The sequence below is a fragment of the Arvicanthis niloticus genome, chromosome 13 (assembly GCF_011762505.2).
Source record: "Arvicanthis niloticus isolate mArvNil1 chromosome 13, mArvNil1.pat.X, whole genome shotgun sequence".
NCBI classification, from domain to species: Eukaryota; Metazoa; Chordata; class Mammalia; order Rodentia; family Muridae; genus Arvicanthis; species Arvicanthis niloticus.
Genome location: NC_047670.1, coordinates 65,742,126 through 65,769,595, shown reverse-complemented (window position 1 = coordinate 65,769,595; position 27,470 = coordinate 65,742,126). Strand labels below are relative to the sequence as shown.

General features: G+C 38.3%; 1 protein-coding gene across 2 annotated transcripts in view; it reads right to left on the bottom strand.

The window, feature by feature from the left end:
• The window catches only part of Redic1 (regulator of DNA class I crossover intermediates 1), a 66,565-nt gene that overhangs the window by 24,676 nt on the left and 14,419 nt on the right, over positions 1 to 27,470 (bottom strand). Inside the window, exons 2-7 of one of the 2 annotated variants that reach the window (XM_076912300.1) lie at positions 15,857 to 15,896; positions 11,701 to 11,839; positions 8,778 to 8,910; positions 8,373 to 8,421; positions 7,058 to 7,234; positions 1,417 to 1,532 (exon numbers count right to left, since the gene is read on the bottom strand). In XM_076912300.1, coding sequence (XP_076768415.1) covers positions 1,417 to 1,532; positions 7,058 to 7,234; positions 8,373 to 8,421; positions 8,778 to 8,910; positions 11,701 to 11,839; positions 15,857 to 15,896 — 654 coding nt within the window. The remainder of the gene's footprint in view (positions 1 to 1,416; positions 1,533 to 7,057; positions 7,235 to 8,372; positions 8,422 to 8,777; positions 8,911 to 11,700; positions 11,840 to 15,856; positions 15,897 to 27,470) is intronic. The other variant, XM_076912301.1, reaches the window with a different exon arrangement.

The following is a 27,470-nucleotide window of genomic DNA, read 5'->3' as shown; positions in this document are numbered from 1 at the left end:
TACAAAACTCAGATCATGATGGGGCAAAGATCATAGAAGTGGAATACTCAAAGACATTGGCAATGGTTTTTCTGAACATTGCCACAAAAGCACAGGAAACAAAGTAAACATCAACAAGTGGTCTGTAGACACTAAACAATCCAGAGAGTCGGGAGACGGCCGATATTTTCCCATTATTAATCTATCAAACCCTCCCTCCAAGCCCAAAAATCCAATTTTAAAATGAGAAAAATTGGGTTGAAAAGATGCCTCAGCAGATAAGACATTGGCTGCTCTCCCAGAGGCCTGTGTTTGATTTTTAGCACTTACATGGTGCTCACAGCTATCTATCGCTCTAGTCCTAAGGAATCCCATAGCCCTCCTCTTGCCTCCTTAGGTGCCAAGCACACATGTAGTGCACAGACATTCATGCAGGCACAACACCCATACACACCAGATGAAACGATTTTTAAAAACTGTATTAATGAACAGTGATTTAGATGGATGTTTCTCAAACCCAGAAATATGACCAAAATATATGAGAACAAATATTCAGTATGATGAACCCTCAAGGAATGCAAAGAGAAGCCATGAGACGCCGTCCCAAGGAATGCAAAGAGAAGCCATGAGACGCCGTCCCATGCCCATTACACCGGCTCCTTTTCAAAAAGGAAATACAAACAACAACAAATAAATAACCAGTGCAAACCAGGAGATGAGCAGGAACTCTTCCACGTGTTGTGTGGAAATACAAACTAAAAGTAGGATCACCATTATAAGAAGAGCAGTGAAGGTCTAAAAACTGGAAACGTAGCATGCGGTCAGCTCACTCTCTCCTGGGTAGCTCTCCAAAGGAAATGAAATTGGCCATGTGGCGGCAGAGCCAAACATATTATAGCACTATTCACAACAGCTAAGACACGGAATTATTCTGTATGCCCATCAAGAGACAAATGGTTTAAAAATGCATGATGTATTCATAAAATAGTAGTACACACACACACACACACACACACACACAAAAATGAAATCCAGTTGGTTATACTAAAATGGTTAGAGAACAGTATGTTAGATGACAGACACAGAAGAACAAGGACAGTTACTCTTTCTCTCTCATGTGCAGATGCTGTGACATTACTGAATACTGTTGACTAACGCTGGGGAGGGTGTGGGCTGCCCTGAGCAGCAGTGGAGAGGCTGAGCCTGACAGCTCACACAGTACTCAGGTATTGAACTAGCACCCAGAAGTCCTCTAGGATGCATGGTATGTTTGTGTTTAAAGGGCAAGTTTAAACTAACTAAAGGACGTGTTTCATTATGATGGCCTTTTCCTAGAATATTACTTGCATCCTCAGCTAGAGGTATCCGTGCTCCATTAAAGTCATACTGGCGGCTTGGAGTTCAGCACTCTGCTTTTTACCTTCTAACTTTACCTACCTGTCTGTCCTTTCGTATGATGCTCCAAACTCTGCTGCTTTCTGAGATGAACTGAAAACATTTTGGTGTTTATTTAATTTGGAAAATAAGGACTCAGGAAATTTTCCATTACTGAACTGAAAAAAAAGGAAGAAAACAATAAAACAATATGAACATATTTACAATTTAAACTATATACTAATGGCATGTAGTAAGCGATGTCTATGCTAAAGACGTTTTTCTCTGTCTAAAAGAAAGAAATTTTAGTTCTTATTGAAAGCCAAATAAATACTCTTTTAACAATATGATCAATGTAAATATTTAAATAATTGCTAAGTTACTAAAATAAAATTTATACTATACTAACATTACCATTTTTTGAATTAAAAAACTTCTATAAAACAAAACTACTCAGCTCACCAATATTTTGAATGATTAACAGTTATATTTCCAGTAGGAAATTAGCACATCCCACAGAACTGTGTGCATCTCTCACATCCATTAATTTCTTGATATCAGTATCATTCAGTAAATATGGACTCATATGTGAAAACTGTTATGAAAACCAGATGAGGCTGGTTAGGGAGAGGAAGGGAGTTAACACAGGTCAGAGGGGGAAGAATTGATTTTATATGGTCAAACCATATTACATACACATATGAAATGTCATAACAAAGCTCATTATTCTGTATTACTAATACAGGATAATAATAATACATCACACAGAGAGAAAACCAAGTGAGAGTCCATTTGTTAATATGATGAACACGTAAATGTAACTTCTTATACCAGCTTAAGCTAGACAGGAACAATAATTACTACTTGGAGCATGTTTCAATTATAACCTCAGAAACAAAGAAGGAACAAGTCTGTAGGTCATAAAATACAGAAACTCAAAGCAAGGAGAGCTGACACTAAGGTTTTAATTACTCAAACACCTTTCTGAAAAGCAGGGCCAGTGGCAGGTGCAAACACAAAGTCATCTTCAAAGTGGGAAATGAACACACACATCAGAGAGAAGGGGGTTGGGGCAGCTACTTAAATTCTTCTCAAAACTCCCAAACATGACCTAAGTGTCTCCCAATGCTTCACAGTATGAAGAAGGACACCAGCCTTTCTTTGCAGTCTCCTGCCACATAGATAGAGACCTCTCCACCTATTTGGAGATAATTACTAACTAATGTGTGGTTATAGTGTGCACAGGCAAGATGAATGTTTACGTACATATCATATAATGTTTTCTTTTCTACCCTACAAAGTAATTAATAGAATATAGAGTTTTAAGTTGATGTAGAAACAAGAAATAAACTAGGTAGATCTTCTCAGCCCTCCCTCCCTCCTTACTACTGTCAGCTGACAATACCTAGAAACACTCTCAATCAGGGAGCCCAGTGGCTACACCAGGCTGGGCCTCAGGCAGTTGATTTGGCCTCTCCTTCGGGTACCCCATTACAATCTCTTGAGTCTCACTGCTAGCCGTGTAGCACACTACTTTCAGGTGCTCCTCCCACCCTACCTCCATTTCCTGTGGTTTCTGACAAGCCTTCCCACCTGCCTTGTAGGCCCTCTCAGTCCTCCCTTCTAGCCCATCCCCAGTCCTCTGTGTCAGTCCCCAATACTGAGAAACACTTTCTACCTTGAACCTCAGCTCAGCGGCCACCTTGGCAAATGATTCAGGAAGGTGATTCACACCCAGTCTTCCTTTCTGATCTCTCTATTCTCACCCTCAGTCTTCTAACCACCTGCTTGCAAGTGCCCCTCCTCCCACTCACCGTCACTCACTGGAGACAGCAACCTTGCTTCAGATAGGGTCACCCTAGCTCTTCCACTCTTGTCTCTTCCACTCTTGTCTCTCCAGATTACTGCCTCACTGCCACCTACTTTCAGCATCCCTTTTTACCACCACACCTTCAACTCCCTGGGTTCCCTACCTCTGACAGAATGACCTCAGTTCTTAGCTTCTCCTCCCAGCCCACATCTTTTCCTCTCTGCCACCCATTGACATACATAAGCGCTCTCTCTCTCTCTCTCTCTCTCTCTCTCTCTCTCTCTCTCTCTCTCTCTCTCAGGCAACTCACAGCTAAGACTCATGCCCAAGGTCCACATAGGACAACAAAAACCAAAGAAACAAACATCCACATATCCCTCCAAAAAACCAAACTAGATAACAACACTTAGGATAAACTCCATCATGCTAACTCTAGATACCTAGACATCAGTACAAAACACAAACAAAACAATAACAAAAACATTTCAGCCAAGACAATATGCCTCTCCAGAACACAGTAAACTTCTTATAGTAGGCACTGATAAATGCAATATATCTGAAGCACAAGGTAAGTACTTCAAAATGGCAATTATGAATATGCTCAAGGACCTTAAAGAAGATATGAATAAATTCCTTAATGAAGTCTGTGAAGACTCAAAGAGTGGAAGGAAATCATAAAACAGTTCAAGACATGAAAGTAGAAACACAATCAGTAAACAAAACCTAAAATGACATAAAACAGAATGTGCCAATTTTCAATTTTTTTTTTGCATTTGTTGGCATTTAAAAATGCAAACAAAAATGTCAGAGGTAAGCTTCACCAACAGAGTACAAGGCATGGAAGAAAGAATCTCAGGCAAGGTAGAGGACATGTATATCTCAGTCAAAGAAAATGTTAATGAAAAAAATTCAAGCACACAATAACCAGGAAATATGAGAATTATAAAAAGACCCAATCTATGAACAGTAAGGAGGGAGGAAGGAGAAGATCCCAGGTCAAGGACAGGAAAAATATTTTCAACAAAATCACAGAAGAAAATGTCCCTACCCTAAAGAAGTAAGGGCCTATCAAGGTACAAGAAGCAGACAGAACACAAAGTAGGACCAAAGAAGAAGCTCTTTGGGAAGGATTAGGAGGTGTATCTTGTTGGATGAGGTGTGTCATTTGGAATGAGCTTTGAGGTTTCAAAAGCCTATACCAGGCCTAGCGTATCTCTTTCTATTTGTGGCCTGTAGATCAGAATGTAAATTTCTCAGTTACATCTCCAGAGCCATGCCTTTCTGCTTCTTATGATGATCACGGACTAACCTTCTAGCACTGTAAGCAAGCCTCCAATTAAATGCTTTCTTTTATGAGTTTCCTTGATCATGATGTTTCTTCACAGCAACACAACAGTAACTAAGACTAAGTAACTAATACTAAGGGCCATTTGAGAGGCCATTTGGAAACCTATTGCTGTAGAAGTTACTTAAAATATATACGTACATGAAAGAAATCTAAATGGAATCACCAAATATTAGAAGAGATACCCCAACTTTTGCTACAAAGTAAAACTTTCAATGCCAGGAATGGATTGTATCTAATTGAGTTCTTGGCCAAAGGGGCCTCATGGAAATTCACAAATAACTTAAGATATCTCCATGACTGCTGATTGCTCTCTACAAACTCATAGCTAGACCCTATTGCTGAATATGACCCTTACATATTTCACTGAAAGTGGATAATCTGAGCTGGTGCCTTTACTCCTACTGACTAGTATTCATGGTTCTGGAAGGCATTCTATATGCATCCAAAGGAGAAAGGGAACCACCAACCCAACTACCTGTGATCCACAATGTTGACCTGCCTTCATGATATCCTGGTGTAATAGTGGCATAAAATTTGTGGAAGAAACCAACCAGAATTTGATCTATTCCATGAGATGGAACCCACTGCCTGAAACTGCTTGGGTGGCTACGATCCTGAGACTAGATAGGCCATGAGCTAAGGGGAAAATCAAATACTACTATTCTGCTAGAGAAACATAGCAACAAAATGACTCCTAAAGATATTCTGCTATTCCCATAGATCAATGTCTCACTCAGTCATCATTAGAGAAGGCTTTCTTATATAGAAGATAGCAACTAATACTGATTCACAACTAGAAAATGTGAAGAGAATGTGAGACTTTGAACACTCAGTACTAAATGGAATATCTTTAACCCACTCCTGCCATGGCTTAGGGAGATACGGGGAGGAAGAAATACTGTAAGAGCCAGAGGGGATGAACACCAGGAAAACAGTGTGTTCCAGGCACAAAAGAACCAATGTATATATGAACTTGTGACTGTGGCACCATGCACAGAGCCTACACAGGTCCAAGACACATGGGGGTGGGAGGGGCAAGCCTCAGTGCTAGGAGAGGAAGTGGACACCAGTTCCCATCACCACCCAAGAAGCTTTCTCCCATTGACAGCTACTTATAAAGAAAAAATTCATTTTCTCCAATGGAGTCTCATAGGGTACATAAACTATGGTTAAGGATGGGCCCCATGCCCAGCAGTAGACGGCCAACACAAAACAAAGTCAATGAGTTCTGCTGGAGGTTTTTTAAATTATTGTTTTGTTTAGGCACTTATTTTATCTTACTGGGGGTTTTATTATTATTGCTTTTATTTTCTTTGCTTTTATTGTTTCTGATTTTGTGTTTTTATGGGGTTTGATTGTTTTTGTGTATGTATGTGTGTGCCTGTGTTTCTTATGTATTTTCATTTTTTTCAAATTTCTGGGTGTTTGTTTTCAAAAAGAGAGAAAAAGAAGAGAAGTTGAATGTGTGGGAAGGTGGGAAGACTGTAATCAAAATATCTTGTATTAATTTTCAATAATAAAAAAGAAATCTCCAAAAAAAAGTAGATAGCACCTAAAGTCTCATTATTACAGCATTAAAAAGTACTAGGCCCTAAAAGTAGCAAGGTTCTCATTTACCACTGTAATATAATACTTAATTTTCTCTTCTCTAAGAAACAGTGAAATATATTTTAATATATAGTAAAGTTGAATTAAATAATTACATCTCTAATTCTAGAATATATAACAGAGATTTATGGGCTTATAAATTATACATTCATTATAAATTGATTTATGAATAATAATAATATAATATATAATATAATTTATAAATAATATAAATAATATATATAATATGGCGTAAACCTTATATGCCAAAAAGTAGGTTCTAAAAGTAAATCGTTTTTGCTAATAAGACACATGCATATTACCATTTCCTCATGATCATCACCCACCAGTAAAATAACACTTAATAATCTTAAGACTATCAACATATTTGCTAGAAAATCATTCTCTTGTATGTGCTATAACAGATATAGTTCAAGACTTTAAATTTTATATCTCTATATTAACTCCAGGGCACAGTGGTTGAGCATTTAAAGAATCATCTATCTATCTATCTATCTATCTATCTATCTATCTATCTATCTATCTATCTATCTATCTATCATGTATATAAATATATACAAATAGCTATCTTCTTTAAAATCATAAAAAGAATGAAGATTTGCAACTTATGTGCTTCTCATTTCATGTATGCTGAGTCATCATGGTAGTTCAGCTCCTCATTTCAATAATAATTACTATCAAATAGTATAAATACACTAAACTAGTTCCAAATTTACTTCCAGTAATTTATAAGAGAATTACTTCTAACGTTTTAGAAGAATACTTCAATTATTAGCTTCATAATCATCTGAAGTACAAAGAATTTTTGGCATGAGATGAAATATCCTTCATGTGCCACTATATTTGTCTAGCATCCTAAAACCTATCTTTGTCAGACTTATGAGGAAGAGGACCAGTCATGAAAATATGACATGAGAGAAGCAATGGTCCCAGTGTACCTGCTCATTGTGGGGTTTTTCATATGAAAATTGCCGAGGACTTGGAGCTATTCTTGGGGTGGAATGTTGGCTCAGAATATGTCTGTTATGGGGTAATTCTTCTGGAAAAGATGGTGGCATATAACTGCAGTTTTCTGTCTCCTTGAACATTCTGTATGAGTTCATGTCTTGTGATGACTATAGAAAAAGAAAAATTAATATCACTAAAAGTACAGAAACTAGAAGTCAAAATAATACAATTAAAATGAATAGGAAAGAGTGTGGTTTTGAAGAGGAAGTCCTGAGGAAAGGTAAACCATTAGCAATTCATGGGGGTCATTAAGATCCTGAGCTTAGCCACTGAGGTCCTGAGCTTAGCCACTGAGGTCCTGAGCTTAGCCACTGAGATCCTGAGCTTAGTCACTGAGATTTTGCTTAAGAACTCCTTTACTCTGCTTTTCCATACAGCCTTTCTCCCTCAAGTTCCTTTTCTGAATGTCACCCTCATAAAATCTTAGTAAACAGATGACAGGATGTCCACGGTATTTCACTATTTCCATCAGCTTTCACTGCCTTCCTGATCTAACTAACGTAACCCTGATGACTCAAGCACACATAAAATTAATTAATATGGCATTAGACATTAATTAGAATTTCAAGCTTTACTCAACCTGTGCATTTTCTGATTTATTATGATTTTATTTGAAAAAATAATTGTCATTCTTTGAAAATCTTCTGATAAATATGGGCTCCTAACATTTGGTACAAATAATCTTACATTACATTTGAAAAGATGAACTGATCAATGATCATGTGAACCCAATAAAAGACTTCCTCAGTGGGAGTTGTGAAGATCATCTGTCAATAAACTTCTTGTTATGCAAGCAAGAGGACCAAGTCTGATTCCCCCACACCTACATGAAGGAGCCAGGTGTGTCACTTGCAATCCCAGTGATGGGGAGGCAGAAGAAACAAGCTAATTTCTGGAACTCACTGGTTAGATTTGCTGCCCAGTCAGTATGACTGAATCAACTACGTCTAGGTGCTGAGAGAGACCCTGTCTCAAAATCAAAAATAATCTCTATGTGAATTGAGCTTTGCAACTCTTCTATAAGAAGAAGAATCAAGCATGGTCACATCACATCATCCAAGGTGGCTACATAGAGTATTCCTTAGGAGTAAATTTCCAACATTGGAAAACTGAAAGGACCCATTTAGAAACTATAAAAAATTAAAGGATATTTAATTTTACCTAGTATTTTTAAAAGTTAGATCATCTAAGAATGGAACAATTGTTAAAGCAATAATTATAAATATAGTTATCTTTAAAACTCACTTGAACTGGGGCAGTTTCCTCTTTGCTATAGAATCTTTGATAGGGTACACTACAGAAAACAAAAATTTAAAGTTAAAAATACAAACAGCAATAAAATTTATTTTATGCATATTTAAAGTCCTCAGTCTCTACATAAGCACTCAACATAGAAAACTCTGGAAAATTATTCCATGGTCATAACGGTACTAAGTTTTGAAAAAGAATAAACTAGGGTAGGCATTTTCTAATACAGAAAGTCAGAGCACATGCACAAAGCAATAGTGTGCATCCTAATAGTTACATGATATCATTGGACAAACAAGAACTGGAGCTGGAAGGTAATGTCACTCTCAACTTCCCAGCTAATGAGAACGTTGATAGTGTTCTGTCAGCTAACTGCTGTCCCAGCTAACACTGAACACTGACCTGTCCTCCATATCATCGATGCGCAGTTTAGAAGGCACACAGTGAGGTGACATTGGAAGTTCTAAATCATGCTTTCTTAGTGGGATTTTCAAATCTCTATTCATATCCACATGAGTTGGTCTTTTCATGGTTCCTATAATGAAAAAAAAAATGTTAAATAATGATTTTAAATAGAGGTCTTAAAGTCATTGTTTGCTGTATCATTCTTCAATTAATTACACAAACAAAAATATTCTTCTAAGACATGTTCTATACATGCTATTACAGAATCAGACTCCTAACAATTGATGAAATTAAAAATGTTTACCCTGCTTCAACTAAGGGGCTCTACTTACCAAGCTAATTTCTTCATTCCCAGTTCCTAGACTATGTCAGATATTGTGTTAGACATTCTCATAGCATATATATTTTTCTATTTTACCACTTTGCACACTTTGGTTCACTTGATTAACATCATCTTCCTCTACAGACTTTAAACTTTACAGCAGTGGTTCTCCACCCCGTTAGAGGTCAGATGACCTTTCACAGGGGTCATTTAAGACCACTGGAAAACACAGACATGTACATTACAATTCATAACAGTATAAAAATAAAATTATGAAGTAGCAACAAAAATAATATTATGGTTGGGGGGGGTCACTAAAACATGACAAAATGCTGTACTAAATTGCAGCCTTAGGAGTCACAGCATTAAGAAAGCTAAGAACCACTGCTTTAAAGGAAGGAGCCTTATATGTTTTACGCAAGTGAGATCGCAGTTTTATTTGCTCAGAACCCACCCCACCTACAGAGTTCTAGAGGGAATTTCCCCCCCTTTCTGTACAACCATCTCTTTTTGAACAAACATCTAGTGCAGAGTTGCAATTTGAGCAAAGGTAAATGCGTCACAGACTTGTCCTCTGACTCAGTGCAGCTGTCTAACTGCTGTGGTCCAGCAGCACCAGAGGCAGCTTCTGGTGGAATTGAAAACTTTGGAAGGAGAGAAATGACCTGTATTCTTTGGGAACTGTGCATAAAAACTATTGGTTCTTAAGACCAGGTTTTAACTGTTCATGATGAAGAAAAAATGTGAAATGAGGTTCCCATCTTAACAGAGAAATGATCTTACTGGGATCAAGGTATCTCTGAGACACAGTGTACTGCTGCCTTGTCTTTGGAACTTTTGCCATTAACAGCCACCAAGTCATGAGTAATGAAATCTTGCTTTCTATTTCATACCCCATATGCATAGCATTTATAATTGTTCTCAGTAAACATGTGTTGAATGAGCGAGTGTGACCACAGGAAGAAGGTGATACAAGAGTACGTGATGCATTCCACATGTGCTACCTTGGCATTTAAAGAAGCTGAAGAAAGAGGAAGGGTTTCCTTCTTCTCAAAATAGGTCACAGAACTTAAAAGAATTTTTGTGACCTTTTCATAAAACAGGCAATAGAAGCTTCCTGTGAAAGGTGCCCTTCATAGACCTGAGGGACAAAGTCTTTATTTGGTCCCTGATGTAGTGTTCAGACTGAAACTAAGACTCTGCAAGATGCACCCATGATCAGTATCCACTCTGAACTCAGGACCTCAGAGAAGACCTCAACAGACCCAGAGGAGTTCACCCTGAGTCCCACCTGTAAGTCACCCTCTGTGATTCTGTCACACTTCTCTACAGATGTTCATGGTTTTTTCACACTCAGAGCTACAAAGACACAGGTTTAACCACTTCTTTGGACATTCATTTCCTAATGAAGGCTCTCATGCTACAGAAAACTTATTAACTAAATGTCTTTATATTGCTAATCTTATATTTTTGGTTGTGAGCCTAGCCTTTAATGGCTGAGCCATCTCTCCAGCCCTTGCTAATCTTTCTTGCATTACTGGGGCCTCAACCATGACTCTAGCAATAGATGAGGAATATGAAAATAAATGTATCAGTAAAGTAAGATGTTTTATACTAAAAACTCAATGGATAGTATATTTACTCCTTCTGAAACATAATAAGTCTACTTACTATTCATGTAGAGAAAAGGTTAAGGTAAATGGGGAGATACTAATATACTTTCACTGAAAAACTGTCGTTTTAAAGATTCATTTTAATTTTGTATATGAATGTCTTCCTGCACACATGCATGTGTAGCATGTTCATGCCTGGAGTCTACAGAGTCCAGAAGAGGGTGTTAGGCCCCTGACAGTGGAGTCAGACAGTTGTGAGCTGTGCTGCGGGTACTGCGAACTAAACATGAGTCTGCACAAGAGCAGCCACCCTGCTTTGTCCCGGAGCTACTTCTCTGGCCCCAAACTGCTTTGTTTTTTGAGCTCTTATTTTTACACTTGTTAGTAACATGTAAAATAAGCCCAAGTTCCTTTAAAAGAGGAAAATAATTTGTTTTAGTTGAAAAGTCAAACTGTGTAACAAAAAAGCTTTATTTTGAAAGCTAATGTCTCAGAAGTGTGCAAGACAGAAAGACAAGAAAAGTCACTAAGACAAAAATCTTTTAATTATTCCTTCTGTACAAATTTCCCAAGTCGTAAGAGATAACACATTTATTATTGTCTTCTTTAAAGCTAAACTTCAGTGACTATTTGCCTAGAAATAATATCATTACTAAAGTAACTCCTAGATAAATGAATGATATCAAACAAGTTAATCATATACAATGTGTGTATATATGCGCACGTGCACGCACACACGCACACACACGCACACACACACACACACACACACACACACACACACACACACCCTAAGAATGAAATAAATAGATAAAACAACAAAAGACCTTAATTCAAATACTGGTTAGGCTTATAATTTAAAAAGGCAGCAAACATTTAAAATAGACTTTCTATATGTTTGAGTTCTGGAATTTCTACCCAATTACACAGATAAACGTTATTATGAATTACTACATCAAGATCAAAACAATTTTGAAAGACTCACCATATGCTTCTTTCTTGGAAGATATCTGATTTACCATATACAGATTGAGGAGGTCTAAACTGACAGAGGGGTTCTTGACAGGTGAACAAACACCTAATAATTTCATTTTTGATTTTAGCTTATTCCTTTCAAAGTATTCCTAGAATAATTAAGAATTAAAAATATTAATTTCACAACCATGCAATTCGAGGCAAACCATAAACAATAAATGCACTGAGGCTACCATGCCACCGCCTGCATGTTTTCACACTGTGACACAAGATTCACATTTACATGGGACGTGAAATCAGCTATGATAGCTTGTAGCTAGCCTAAAGACTTTAAATCTGGCAAGCAAAAAAAAAAAAGTTTTTCTATAATAAATAACATACTACCCTTTATTTAAAAAACAGTCCCCCCCCCAAAAAAAAACCCTCAAAGGCATAGCAAAGTGGCATTAAAATTTAAGAGGGGACAGTGACACCAAACAGTGATACAAGACTGATGACCTGAATTCAAGTCCCTAAGACTTTGGTAGAAGATATTCTTGCTTGTCCTCAAAGTTGTCATTTGACCTCCACAGGCATGCTGTGGTACATACATATCCCTACTCACACATGTATGCACATGCACATGAGCACATACAAACACACACACGCACACACACATTTACAAGTGATAGTAAATAAAATTGTACAACCAAGAGGAAAGCAAAAGCCATGTGAGAACTAACCTGTAACTAATACAAATTTAACTCACTGTATCCTGTTGCTTAATGTTTTATATAAACTAGACTTACACATATGTATCATTATTTGTCCAGTTTATATTTTCTTCCTGGGTTTCTGAATTATAATTATTCTTCATTTTTAAGTTACATCTTTAATTTACTAAATCCAAAGACATTTTCGTTTGTAAAAAGGATTTATTTTACTTATAATTGTAAGAGTACTTGTGAGTGAGTGTGCCTGTGGAACACACAGCACTGTTGGTGACTCTCCTGCAGCTGAAGTTACAGGCTGTTGTGAACCATCTAATGTGGGTGCCCAGACCAAATTCAGGTCCTCTCTTAGGGCAGTTTGTACTCTGAAACACAAAACCATATCTCCAGCACTCTGTGAAACTTTTAAATTACTATTTTAATTTATCAAAGTAATAGGTCTTATTATTGCATTCCTTCTATCTTTAACTGTTCCCTTCACCTCTTCCTCCCCACGCCTCACTCCCCACTCTGACTGGCTCCTTCTGCTCCCTAGGCAGTCTCCCTTCTGATGACATCACCCTCCTTTCTGGGCTCCCTAAAGGTGTGCCCCCACTTCTCCTGATCTCCTTTCTATTTCAAGACCTGTACATACATTATATATAATGTAATTATGTTACATGTATTTATAATATGCTATGATATGATACATGTATTTATACTGTTAAGTCTATGTTGCATACATGAAGGAAAACATGAAGGGTGTGTCTTTCCTGCTCTGGTTTATTTGATGATTTTCAGTTCAACCCATTTCCCTGCATGCTTTATGATTTCATTTTCCTTTATTGATAAATAAATATGTATCAGATTTCTTATTCATTCTTTGGATGCTTGATGTACATGTAGGCTGATCCCATTCTGAGCTTCCATGAATAGTGTAGCTACAAACTAACTTGGTCAGCCCTGAAATAATATACATACAAATAATGTTACATCTATGAGGATATTTAGAAATACATATATATATGTATGTATGTATATATACATATATACATACATACATACATATATACATAATATCAATAATGATTAAAGAAATAGAGGCCATGAATTTGAGAAAGAGCAGGGGGTGGTAATGGGAAGGGTCGGAAGAAGGAAAGGGGAGAAGGATATAATTCTATTTTTATTTTTAAAAGGAAAATATATTTATAAAAGCCCTCCAGACTAGCAACTCTATGATATTTTATTTTAAGAGACCCTCTCCTGGTTTATGTAACAGCATTAGCATCTTAAGCTCCTACCTATGAAGGTGTATAATAGTCTACTTCCTAAAACTTAAAAACAATTAGATGAAGACTGTAAGACCAGTAAGAGATCTGAAAAATATCAAATAAAGATGTAAGTATTCCATTAAACAAAATAAATCAAACACAAAAACCAAACACATTTCATTTGAATGATCTATAATTCTATATTGGAATAAAATATCTTCAAAACCATCATACCATGAGTGCTTCAATAATGAAATAACAGACTCTGTAGGATGTGAATATTTTTCCTTGTTGAAAAAAAATCTGTGTTAGGTCTCATAATCAATGCTCTCCTAGAATTAAGATGTTATCTCTTAAGACACTGTATTTTGTGGTGGATTAAAGCCAGTGAGGCAGACGACACAAGCTGGTTGACAGGAGATGGTATGTAAGCTAGAGGCTGGAGGGTGGGCGAAGGGACAGCAGGAGAACAAGAGAAGTTTCTAAAACACATGGGTGAGTCTGTGCCAGTCTCCGAGTGACACTGTAAGTTTACAGGAGAAAAGAAGGGTGGAGAACGGACTGAAGAGGAAGTGAGCCCCTATTTCCAGGAATACTGGATAACAGGTTTGCTCTTCTTCCTTTAGCTCTCATGCTTCTTCCTAATCTCTGGCCACAGAAAAGTCAAAGTGTGTGAGTAGTTCATCTAAAAAGATTAGGCTTGGTTTTTCTGAAGTCTGGCTTGGTAGAATCCACTAGAAAACAATCTAAAGAGAAAGATTAGGAAATAATCTTTCAGGAAACAAATCAAATTCAACCTGCAAAGGAGCATGAACATGAATAGAAAGATAAAAGCCTACAGAACACATCAGGAAAACATGGGAGGAGCTTCAAGCTGAGGAGAATGGCTGGCTGTATAGAACATGATGACATGTTAAGGTTGAGTCTGCCTGAGAACACATGGCAGGAGCAAGATTTTACAGGACAGCAAACTGGGCAAAGAACAGAAGGTGAAGGTGGCTTTAAGACTGAAGAGCTATCGGAGGAAAAAGAAGGATCCACACCAGGCTTTCATCGTAACCACCCCTTTCTTCCTCCCCCACCCCCTGCACATTGATGTTCTGGGACCCCTCCTTCTTGCCCTCTCTATATTTTAGAATTTGCTGGATTGGAATCTCAGTACTTACACTCTCTGTAAGATGTTTGTTTTGCCCAGGGCTACAGACCAGAGAGTGACCCACACTAGCTTCATCCAGTTGACACATTATCTCTGCTAAAGCACATACATCTTTCACAGGCCAGAGTTGGTTTAAGGGTCATACTACCAATGTACTAGTAGAAATTTTGGGGTTTCCCTTAAATATGTTCTCTCTCTCATCCATTCTTTTTTAAATTGTGTTACATACACATATATGAATATACATTTATATTCTTAAATATAGCCTTTTCAGTCTCTACAATGTCACTCATATTTATATTTTCAAGGATGACCACTTGGCATTGGATAGCCAATTGTTATGCTCTTCCCTGAGGAAGACTATTTTTCTCCCTCCCAGAATTCCTTAGTTGCCTGTAGTTCTTTGTGTAGGGTTGAGGTCTCATGAGCTTCCCCATTCACTACTGTTGTCCTTGTGCACCTCATGTGTAGGCAATTGCACTGGTGAGGCTTTATGGGTGCAGCTTTGGATTTTACTAGGAGAGAAAGTCTCACAGCAAACTCACTGATCCCCTGGCCTGTATAATGAATATATTAAAAAGTGACTAAATAAGCCAGACATGGGACATGAGACCATCATAGCACTCTACGCAATAACTGAAGGCTTGACTTACAGGGCTGAAATTGAGGGTAGTGAGGAGTGGCTAGATTTGAGATGAGTCTTACAGCTACAAAGACAGCAACAGTCAATAATGATCATTTAAGTGTCTGCTTGAGCAATGTATGTGGATGTACAAGGAAGAAGGAAAAATAAAGTTTTCTTCAGTCTTATTTAATTTAATCCTTTTTTGAGAGAGTCTTGCTGTGGAGGTCTGGATGGCTAGAACTCACTAATGTAGCCGAGGCTAGGCCTGAACAAGCATCAATATTCCTGTGCTTGGCTACAAATATAGAAGAGTGCCACTATACCTGGCTGTGAGGTGAATTTGTTAATAATAAAGAATGATTCAGAAGTTTAATATTAAGTTTGGTATTACAGGGCTAACAGCACTCAGATTATAATGCCCTTACCTTCTGCTTTCTTCTTTCTTGTTTTATCAGAACCCTGGACCTAAAAACATAAGCAGGATAAAACATACAGTTATTAAAGAAAAGACCATTTCGAAGATGATTGCCATTTCAGTTGAAAACCTAAAATTAAATTCTAAATTTACTTATCAATGTAATATTTTCTGCGAATATGAAAATGTTTTTAAAAATCACTGGCATGTATATTTTACATAAATTTCTTAGGAAGTCTAAAATGCAATATAAACTATTACAATAATTAATAAAAAACAAAACAAATCTGAGATGTAAAAAAAAAGGAATGCATTAGAAATGTATTACTGAACCATTCTCATCTGATAATAACATTCTTGGTCAACAGCTCCATTTACTCTGTGTTTCTTTAATGTTTCAACATTCTGGTAATATCACTTGGGATATCACCAAGATAAAGACATAAAGTTATTTCAGGCTCGAAGGAACTCTGGAGTGTATTGCCAGAGCAACCAAGTGTATTAATACACCAGTTATCTCAGTACTGGTTATTATGGCACACACCTGTATTCCCAGTTGTTGGGATGCTGGGGCAGGAAGACCATGAGTCCGGAGTCACTTTGTCCTACAGAGTTGTTCTGAAATACTCTGAGCACCATGTTAGGAACACAGCTCTGAACACAACTTTAGCTCACTGATAGAACACTTGCCTACACTCACATGGTCCTGCCTTTGATCCTCAGCACTGGGAACAGCAGAAGAAAAGAAGGAAATCCCCTACTCTAAGTCAGTTTGGGTTGTTATAAAAATACCACAACTGTGTAGCTGATATTGGGGCACAAAAACTATACCCCAAGGTATCCTGCTTTAAAATGATAAATGCTTTGAAGAAAACCAATACTCAAAAGCAAAGTCTCCCTCAGACCTTCTCCTGATTGCCTTCCTATTACTGCCATCTCTTCACACAGCAGATCACAGAGACTGCAATTATTCTCACTACAGATCACAGAAACTAGAACCTGCTTCTATATGGTCAGCCATATATCTAGAAATATAACAGATTTTAATGTAAGAGCTAGCTATCAGAGAAAGGTTCTGATCTCTTTTGTTTGATATAGATTGTGGAGTCAACATTTAATTTAGAAGTGGTCTTGTCTCATACCTGACAGGAAAGAATGCTACATAGAGTCCAACAAGAATCTCAAATAATAGGTCTTATGGGTTCCTACCCTCTGTTGTTATTATTAAGCCACACTTTTTCTGTCCAGTCAGTCTTTTTCATGGGTGCCAATTCTTCATTAGACATAAGCATATGAATGAATAGTTTTCTCTGGGTTAGGTGTCTTCAGTACTGAAAGTTATTGAGTCACATGAAACTGAGTAAAATAAATATGCTACACTTCTCTCTTCACTATCAGGCTTTAGTTAGAGGTCTGTGTCAGCTGTGACCTTTATGATGAACAGGAAAGATAATATACTTTTCTGCCTAAACTCAAACAACAGAAATTCCTCTCAGTTCTGGCAGATGTACAGACTACAGTTTAAAATGCTCAGATGCACACCTAATAGACACCCATTTTCTGCTTCACAGATGAATACCCTACACTGTTTGTTCACATAGCAGAGGGATGCACTGGCTTTTTTCTAAAGACAGAAATCATAATAATGAAGAGTCTGCTCTTATAATTTTATCACATTCATCAGGCCAGCATCTCTCATACCATCACCGTGGGGGCTGGAAAATTCAAGTCCCAGTCTTAGAGGGTGCCAGATAAAGTAAGAATATTAATTGGTAAAGAATGAGATCCTGAAACTTGGAATGGAGGCATGTGTGAGGGCTTTATTTGAGGCTGAGAACTTTGAACTCAGAGATGCTCAAGAGTTTATCTTGCATAGGGAATTAATCTCTCCATCTTTAGCAGAAAGGTATACTCCCAAGCTCACACCTTGGAATAATGCCTTTTCTGTCTTTGACTAGGGAAAATAATCCTTCATTGTCTGATAAACCAGAACTGACTTTCCCTGAAGGAAATGCCAGGCAAGACAATACTGGTGTCCCTCAGAGCCCACCAGTTGCTTCCTTTAGATCTATAACTAAAATACAGGCTAGGCAGGCTCAGCAGGCTCCTGGAGGGGAGGCAGAAAGTGTAGTCCATGAGGAGGTCCATTATATTACTAAATATCTTAATTAACGAGTTTCCTAATTTATTCAAGCAGAAGTCTGAAAAATATGTCTGGGAGTGGGTTTTAAGGGTGTAAAATAATGGTAGAAGAAAGTAAAACTAGACCAGGTTCATTATTTGTATCGGCCCACTGAGTAAGAGTTTTAATATGAAAGCTCACACATTTTTTAAAAGATGTCAAAGTTTGTTTGAATCGTTGGCTGGAGAATTTTAAGGTTTTGGAGCAAAGCTCTCCAATCATATGCAGACAAATCGTGTCACTTTAATAAAAGACAGTCCTTCATCAGCTTTTGGGCCTTAGTTGAAACTTACCACTTGACAATGGGCCACCAAGTTAACATGTGACCTGAGCTGTCCAATATGAGCTGGCTATTATCTGACCCACCAAACCACAAAATAGGATGTGCACAGTGGCAATCCATTATCAAACAGAAGTAGTGTATACGAGATGCTGCCTGAGCGGGTCCTGAAGGCACAAGCAAGTTACATGAAGTTGCTCAAATGCCTATGGTTTCTATCCCTGCTCTCCTGTCTTCTGTTCCCAAGCTTGCATCTCTAGCCTCAACGGATTAGCCTTCCTTAAGGGATAGCCTTCCTCAAGGGATAGCCTTCCTCAAGGGATAGCCTTCCTCAAGGGATAGCCTTCATGACTGGGGAAGAGAAGACTAGGGCCTGATTTACTGATGGTTCTGCACATTATGCAGGCACCACCCAGAAATGGACAGCTACAGTATTACAACCCTGTTCTGGAATAATCCTGAAAGACACTGGCAGAGGCAATCTTCACATCTTCATGGTGGGCAGAACTTTGGGCAGTGTATATGGTATTATGTTACATTTGAAAAAAAAAAAAACAGCCAGATGTGAATTGTTTGCTGATTCATAAGTTGCAGCCAATAGATAAGCTTGACTGTTAGAAAAGAGCATAACTAGAAAACTGTTAAGAAAGACATCTGGGGGAGAATTATGGGGATAGATCTCTGCAGTTGGGTAAAGGATGTGAAGATTCTGTGACTCATATAAATGCTCATAAACGTGACTTGAACAGCAGAGAAGTTCAATAAGTGAGTAAATAAAAAGACCCTGTCTATGAATAATTAGACTCTTTCCTCAGCCATCCCTTGTCATTGCCCAAGGTGCCATTAACAGGCAGGCCACGGTGGCAAAGATGGAGGTTATACATGGGCTTGACAATATGAACTGCTACTCTCTAAGGCAGAATTGGCTATAGCTGCTGCTAAGTGACAGATCTGGCAACAGCAGAGATCAAAACTGAGCCAGAAATATCACACCATTCCCTGAGTTGACCAGCCAGTGACCTGGTGTCAGGTTCACTCCATTGGACCACCTAATCCATGGGAAGTACAATACCATGACCTTACTGGAGTAGATACTTATCCTTGTCACTGAATTGCCTTTCCTTCATCTAATGCTCCTATCAAAACTACCATCTGTGAACTTACAGAATGTCTTACCAGTGTCATGGTATTCCACACAGTATTGGTTCTGTACTGGTTTGAAAGAAAATGGCCCCCATAGGCCCATAGGAAATGGTGCTATTAGGAGGTGTAACTTTGTTGGAGTAGGTGTGGCCTTGTTGAAGGAAGTGGTTACAGAGGTTGGACTTGAGGTCTCAGATGCTCAAGCCATGCCCAGTGTAGCAGTCACTTCCTGCTACCTGCAGATCCAGACGTAGAATTCTCAGCTACATCTCCAGCACCATGCCTGTCTGCATGCCACCATGCTTCCTGCAATGACAATAATAGACTAAACCCTATAAACTGTAAACCAGTCCCAATTAAATACTTTCCTTTATAAGAGCTGCCATGTTCATAGTGGTTCTTCACAGCAATAGAAACCCTAACTAAGACAGCTTCTACCTAAGCAACTTACTTCACAGTCAGAGAAGTGATACAGTGTGGCCACAATCATGGAATCCACTGCTATTACCATATTTCCCACTATCTTGAAGCAGATAGCCTGATAGAAAGATGGAATGGCCTTTTGGGGGCCTAGTTACAGTGCCAATCAGGCAGCAACAGGATGGATAGCTCAGGGCACGAATCTCCAGACCGTGCATATGCTTTGAATCAGTGTCTAATATAGGGTACAGTTTTCCCCGTAGCCTGGATCCATGGGTCCAGGAATCAAGGGGTAAAAAAGGGACTATTTCCATTTCATTATTACACCTAATGATCTACTAGGAAAGTTCTCCCTTCTTGTTTCTGTGACCTTACGTTCTGTTGGACTAGAAATTTTGGTTCCTGCCAAGAAATACAACAAATATTCCATTGAATATTCCACTAAACTAGAAGCTCAGACTTCCCCCGGCCACTTTGAGTTTCTGGTGTCCTTACAACAAAGGCTAAGAAAGGAATAACAGTGTTAGACGGAGTGATTGATCCAGATTACCATGGGGAAGTTTGTATCACTTCTTCTCAATGGAGGTGAGAAAGATTATGTCTGGAATACAAGACATCCTTTAGAACATTTCTTGGTGCTATCATGTCCTATGATTAATGAAAAACTACAACAGCCCAATCCAAGTAAGATGACAATGGCAGAAACCCATCAGAAATGAAGTACTTGCCAAGGATGGTAGAAATATAAAATGGGTAGTAGACAAATGTAGTTATAAATCAGCTAAAGCCATGTGACTAGTTAGAGAAATGAGTTATAACTGACATGAATATTTCTGTCATATAAGAATGTACTTGTACAGATACTGTGTTTTCTTTCCTCAATTTATCATGACATGTAACATCAATTAAGAGAATATAGAATATGAGTGGTTATTATATTTAAGTTTGAGATGCTAAAATAATGTCTCTCAAGAGACATTGCCACACATTCTTAATTTATAATGTGTTTGCAGTTGTACATGTTAGACATAATAGTGACCTGATTAAATATATAATACATTTGCAGATGTACATGGGATAGTTATATCATGTTTTACATTATTATGACCTGCTTATTATTTTCATTTGAAGTCAATAACAAAATATGACATATGGTTTGTGTCAAGTTGACAAGGGGTGAACTTGTGATGACTATTCTTGGTTGTCAACTGTTCTGGGCCCCTTCGAGTCCCCTTCGCCCGAGAAAGAGACAGTGTTCGGGTGGTTACTACAGCGAGGTTTTATTCTTGTATCAGCAGAAGCGGAAAGACCCCAAGCCCGGGAAAGGCACTGCTATATGTACCCTAGAGTGGCGTGTTCACTTCTGATTGGCTGTTCACTCATTACCCCTATTACACTCCGGGATGGGCAGTGACTTTGGCGCGCTTTTGCCTTTTGCACCTGCGCAGTTAGTTGTTTACTTGTGGGAGCACAGGATGCCCGCACCATCTTGTAATGGCGAATGTTGTCAAGCTCACCGCAGCTCCTAACAGTCAACTTCACTACATCTGAAATTAAGTAAAACTCAAGAGGCTGGGCACACCTGTGAGGGGATGTTTTTTCCTTAAATCATTTGAAGTAGAAAGACCCACTTTTAATCCCAATCTTTTGAGGTGAGAAGATAAACCTTAATCCAGCTCTTTTGAGGTCAGAAGATCCAACTTTGATTGGGGGTCACTTTCTGGTGGCAGCCTATATAAAGTATAAAGGACATGAAAAAAAGATCTATCTCTCTCTCTCTCTCTCTCTCTCTCTCTCTCTCTCTCTCTCTCTCTCTCTCTTTTCCTGCTCTTGCTAGCAAGCCCATTCCTCCACTGTCATTAGAGCCTATGTCTTCAGAATTCCAACACACAGTGAACACCAGCTGAGATGTCCAGGTTCATGGACTGAACAAATACTAGATTCCTGGACTTTCCACTAGTAGACAATCATTGTTGAACTAACTGGACCAGGACCCATAATCCACTCAAAAGAAGAAATATATAAAAATGTTTATCTTTGCTAACAACTAGGAAAACACAAATGAGAACTTTGAAAGTTTATTTTATCCTCATCAGAATGGTGAAATCAACAAAATAATGGACAACAAATACTGAGGGAAAAGAGAGCCCTCATTCACTGTTGGTGGGAATAAAACTGGTGTTGTTCCTATGAAAATTCATATAGAGTTTTCTCAGAAAGCTAAAAATAAATGTACCATGTGATCCTGGTTTACCATTCTGGGGCATATGACAAGGATTCACATCGCACTCCCTAGACACTTGCTCAGGCATGTTCATTGCTGCTCTAGTCACAATGGCAAGGAAATGGGAACAATGGAAACGTCCTTCAAGCAACAAGTGGGTAATTAAGACGTGGTATGCATACACTATGGGACACTACTCAGCTGTAAAGAACAATGCAATCATAAACTTTACAGGTAAACAGATGGAAGAGAAGAGATCATATTCAATGAAATGACCCAGAAAAAAAATCACATGTTCTCTCTGTTGGAGGCTCATAGCTCAAATTTTTGTGATGTGAGTACATAGCCTGGAGTAACTACAGAAACCAGATGAGTGAAACACGGTAGGGGTACTGGAGGAGCTGGGAAACAATAGAGAGGAAAATAGCAGGGTGTAAGCAATCTGAATAAGAAAATGAGAAAGATGGGGTCTTTAGGGACATGTGGCAGGTAAACACAGAAGGGAAATAGAAGGGTACAAGTAATCTGATAGGAGAAATGAGAAGGGGGGTTCTCTATGGAGTGGACAGGGAAGTAAATACAGAAAGAGGAGGGAAGATAAAACAGCAAAAAGAAATCTAAAAAAGGAATAAGGAACCATACTATTAACTATTTATCATTTTAAAAAGGAAAATCATGTTACACATGTAATTCTTTGAATAAATATACAAAGAAACTTTTAAAGAATTTTGCTCATCTGGACTGACAACACTATCCACCAAGAGACAAAGAACCACCTAACAAAAGCCCCAGTACCAGGTATGAGAGACCTTTTGAGTTGTTGGCCAGTACTGTCCAAGAGACTCCCCAAACACACAGCCTATTACTGTTGTCCTTGGTTGCCCCTCAGAGGTGGAAAGTAAGTCCATTTGCTAACAATACTATGTGCTTCTGTAATAGGGCTCGGAGACCCATGCCATGGTACCAACCGAGATGCCTTCTCCAGAAGACACCATGCAAGCCTCCAAAGAAACGAAGCAAGCAAAAGTCCTATCCAACTATGATGCCTATAAACCACCACATCAATGGCCAGCATGGAACTATGAGTGCACCAGTGCCACACATAACTGGCAGTTTAACAGCTCATTAATTAGGCTTAAGACACTCTCAACAAAGAGGTGCCATGCCTGGTGCAGGAAATAGCTAACTTGCTAGTAAAGTATTGTTACTGAAAGAGACTCTAAACCACTACTTGACTAAGTGAGCAGAATTCCTAGTAACCATCTCAATATGTATCCTTGTACCCACAGATAAGTATACTCCTCACCCCTCATCAACAAACCTGTTTTTCAACAGGCAAAGATCACAGAGAAAACTACAAGCACTCAAAGTGCAGAGTAATGGAGCCCAGTCCCAACAGATATGTCTACAAAATACTCCTGTACCTAAGGCTCAGGGAACATTGCTAAAGAGGTGGCAGAAAGATTGTAAAAGATAAGAGAGTTTGCTGTAAAATGCCTCTCCCACTAATGTCGGAAGTACAGTCATAGTCTTTCTAAAAAGAAAATCTGCCCATACATTATCTGAAGAAGATAACACCAGTGGACCTGCCAAAATGGACTGAGAAAATCCCGTGAGGCCTCAACTATCTACAAAGAACTACAGGCAATTAAGGATACCAGTGGGGTAGAAATGGTCTTACTGGGGGGAGAGCACAACTGGTCGTCCAGTGCCAAATGATGGGCACTGAAAACATCTATAGGTAACATTATAAAGACTCAGCAGATAGTATTTAAGAATGTATATGTACACATATATGAACGTAATCATGGTTAGTAAAAGAAGATCCATGAGTTTGGTAGAGAGGAGGGCTTGAAGGGAGGAGAGGGAAGAAGAGAGAAATGTGGTAATTACAATCTCAAAACGAAATGAGTTAAGTGACAGAAGGAAAAGAAGAAGGGAGAGAAATGACCATGGGTGGGAAGCAAAGCGTGCTGATCACAGATACGCATGTGAGAACTTCTGCCCCTTTATTCTAGTAAGAAGTAAAAAAGAATAATTCCCAAGAGACATATCTCTTAAAGATACAAAACAATTCGGCTATTAAAGAAAAGTTTTAAAAAGACACAAGGTTGTAAAATCTACATGGAAGCAAGCAGATATCAAAACTATATCAGGATTAAATACTATGGATATCACACAAATGTCTTCCATCATCAATATAACATTGTTCCTTTAGTTTGGTTTGGCTTTTTAATTTTCAGTTTGGCTTACTTTCTGAAGGGTCTGGTGGCATGCAAAGCAAATTGTTTCAGAATTTCAATATCTTTTAAATTTTACAAGTATGATTAGTGTTGGAAAACATAAAGCAAATACATAGCCTTAACTATTAACTGAAAATACAGCTTTAAAGCTTGTGTTACACGAAGTGAATATTAGCCTAAGGCATCATAATGCAACATCCCTAGCTAATGGGCTTGTTAAGATTCAAGACAGTATCTAGCCTAGAAAACGTACTTACATTGGCTTTCCACAAAACTAAAGCAGGTCATCCTGATGTGTCAGGAATAGTAATGGTAAATGTCAAAATCCTGTCTTTAAGTACATCTCATAAACAGCAAAAAGGCTTTGGAAATGCATGAACTACAAAAGAAAGGGACTAAGGAGAAAACTATAAAGCCGATAAAATAGAAATATGAGGTAGAAATGCAGAGCCTATTTAACTATTTCACAACTACAGGCTAGGCCTGTAAACATAAACTACCCAGGCCATACTGGAGAGGATTTTAGAATGGGAGTTACATCTAATATGGAAGCTTATTTCAGACAGTCACATTATCATTAAATCAGAAGAAACCTAGATCACACTAAACAGTACATAAAACTAGTGAAATGACAGAAAATATACCTTTAAATGACTCTATTAATGAAATCAATTTGCAATTCAAAAGACAGAGACAAACAAATTGTACTGAAAACCAAATAATCTACTTGCTATCTCTTATAAATACACCTTACCATCAAAAATAGGCAACTGCCATAGTGTAAAAAATGGAGAAAGAGGTATTCCAAGTAACAGGAATTAGTAAATGAACGAATGTCACTATGCTAATAGCTGGCCAAATAGACTTCAATCTAAAACTAGTCATGTCACACTATCAAAAGAATAAGTGATCAAGAAGACATTATAATGCTGACCATATATGTACCAAAATGAGTACACCAATTTATATAACAAATACTCTTAGAAATAAAGTTACAGCCAAGACAGAGTAATCAGCCCTTAATAATTCTGCATCACTAGGTCTGTCAGATGATCCTTGTTGGGGACCAACTTTTAGCAGAAAGCGGCTATCAGCTTTGCAGCCATCTTGAGCCATATACCCTGACATGAGACTTGGATTACAATAGCCTACAACAGCTGAGCACACTCTGATAATCTTGGTTTAGATACCTTGGGTGTGTGAGATTAAAGGTGTGTGAGATTAAAGGTGTGTGATTTAAGAGTGATCTAGAGATCAGATTTAGAGACAAGACCTAAGGGCATGATTATAGGTGTGACCAAAAGGCATGGCTTAGAAGTGAGACATATAAAAGGCAGAGGCAGACAGGAGAGAATCAGACACTTCAGAGAGTACAACTTGGAGTAGGAATTAGGCATTAGGTAGCAGGCACTTGGAAGAAGTAACTTGGAACTTGGAGGCACTAGGGACTAGGAACTTAGGACTTGGGACTATGGATGAGAGAATGAGACACTTAGAGGAAGAGAGACTGAAGAATAAACGGGATTGAAACACACTCTGTCTGGCCTCACTCTCTCTCTTGCTGAACCCCAACCCACGGACCGGAGCAGCAGCTTGGACCAGGATACAGTGGCCGCCCAAACGTGGGGCTAGTGCAGTTCCCAACATTTTTTGGCACCCAACGTGGGGCTAGTGTGGTTCTCAACAGATCCTGGGCCAGAAGGCTGAAGATCGGATGCTCCAATATTCTGTAGTATAGGGACTGACCAGTTGTTCAGCGGTCTCTATAAATTGGCTATGTTTTAGAAGCTATGCTTTGTGCTTCCCATAACTTCAGTTAACTCAGTCATTCTGGATTTCTGATGGGGTTGAAAACTTATAGTCTCATAGCCAATCCTTGTTATTTACTTTGAGAGAAAAGATTTGAGAGGATGGTTTTCAGCTGACATTCATTCTAAAGGCAATAAAAAAAAAAGAAGAAGCCAGGTTCAGAACTAAGTCTTTTATTTAGGAGAGATGACAGAAGTTCTGCTTAGTCAACAAAATGATGGACTGAGTATTAGGTCTATCTTGCACCTTACTGACATAAATTGGTATAGTTATGCTCTAACTGTATTTGGAGAGAAAAGTTTTATTTTAACAGGAAGGGTGATATGTAGGAGGAGCTAAGGTGGGAGGAATAAGGAGAGGAGGAGGAGGAGGAAGAGGAGGAGGAAGAGGAGAAAGAGGAAGAGGAGGAAGAAGAGGAGAAAGAGGAAGAGGAGGAAGAAGAGGAAGAGGAGGAGAGGAAGAGCTAGGTGATGAGAGAGAAAAAGAGAAGGGGGCCAGACATGGAGGGAGATGTTCACGTGTCTCTGCCAGTCAAAGATAGTTGATATATCTAGGTTGGGTATTAGGTTACACTTCTGATTGATATTGAGCATTACCAAATTTATAAAGCCATTGGTTAACATTAAAAAATTGTATAAAAGCAAAAAGAAGAAGGGGGTATGGGATAGGGGTTTTCTAGGGAGGGGAAATGGGGAAAGGGGATGGCATCTGAAATGTAAATAAAATATCCAATAAAAAAAGAAAGAAAGAAAGTTACAGATTAATCTGACACAATAATAGTGAGTGACTTCAATACCCAAGTCTTACCAACAGACAGCCCATGCTAAAACAACAACAATATAAAAAGCAACTGGAAGCATATGAGTGAAATGGCATTATGTATCAAATGGTCCTAACAGACATCTGAGATCATCTTTCTCAGAAGCCCATGTAACTTGCCATAAAACAGATTCAGTCAGAAGGTGGATGGTTACCCCATGACTCCCCATCTTCGTATTTCTTTTCATCAGCTGCTTTATGTTTGGATTACTCCTGTTTTTCTGAAACCCAAAGGCATATTATTTGGGATATCTATTTCTTTTAATGCACGCACTTATAGGTATAAACTTTCTCTCAGAACTGCTTTTATGTTGGTCTCATTCAATTTATAAATTATGTTTTCATTTGGTCCTAGGAATTTTCCATAGTTTTTATTTGCCAATCCCATTCATCGCTGAATGGTGTGTTCTTTCATCTCTATGCTCATATTTGATTTCTTGTTGATTTCTAGCTCTAATCCATTATGGTCAAATGGAATCCAAGAAGTTACCTTGAATCTCCTGC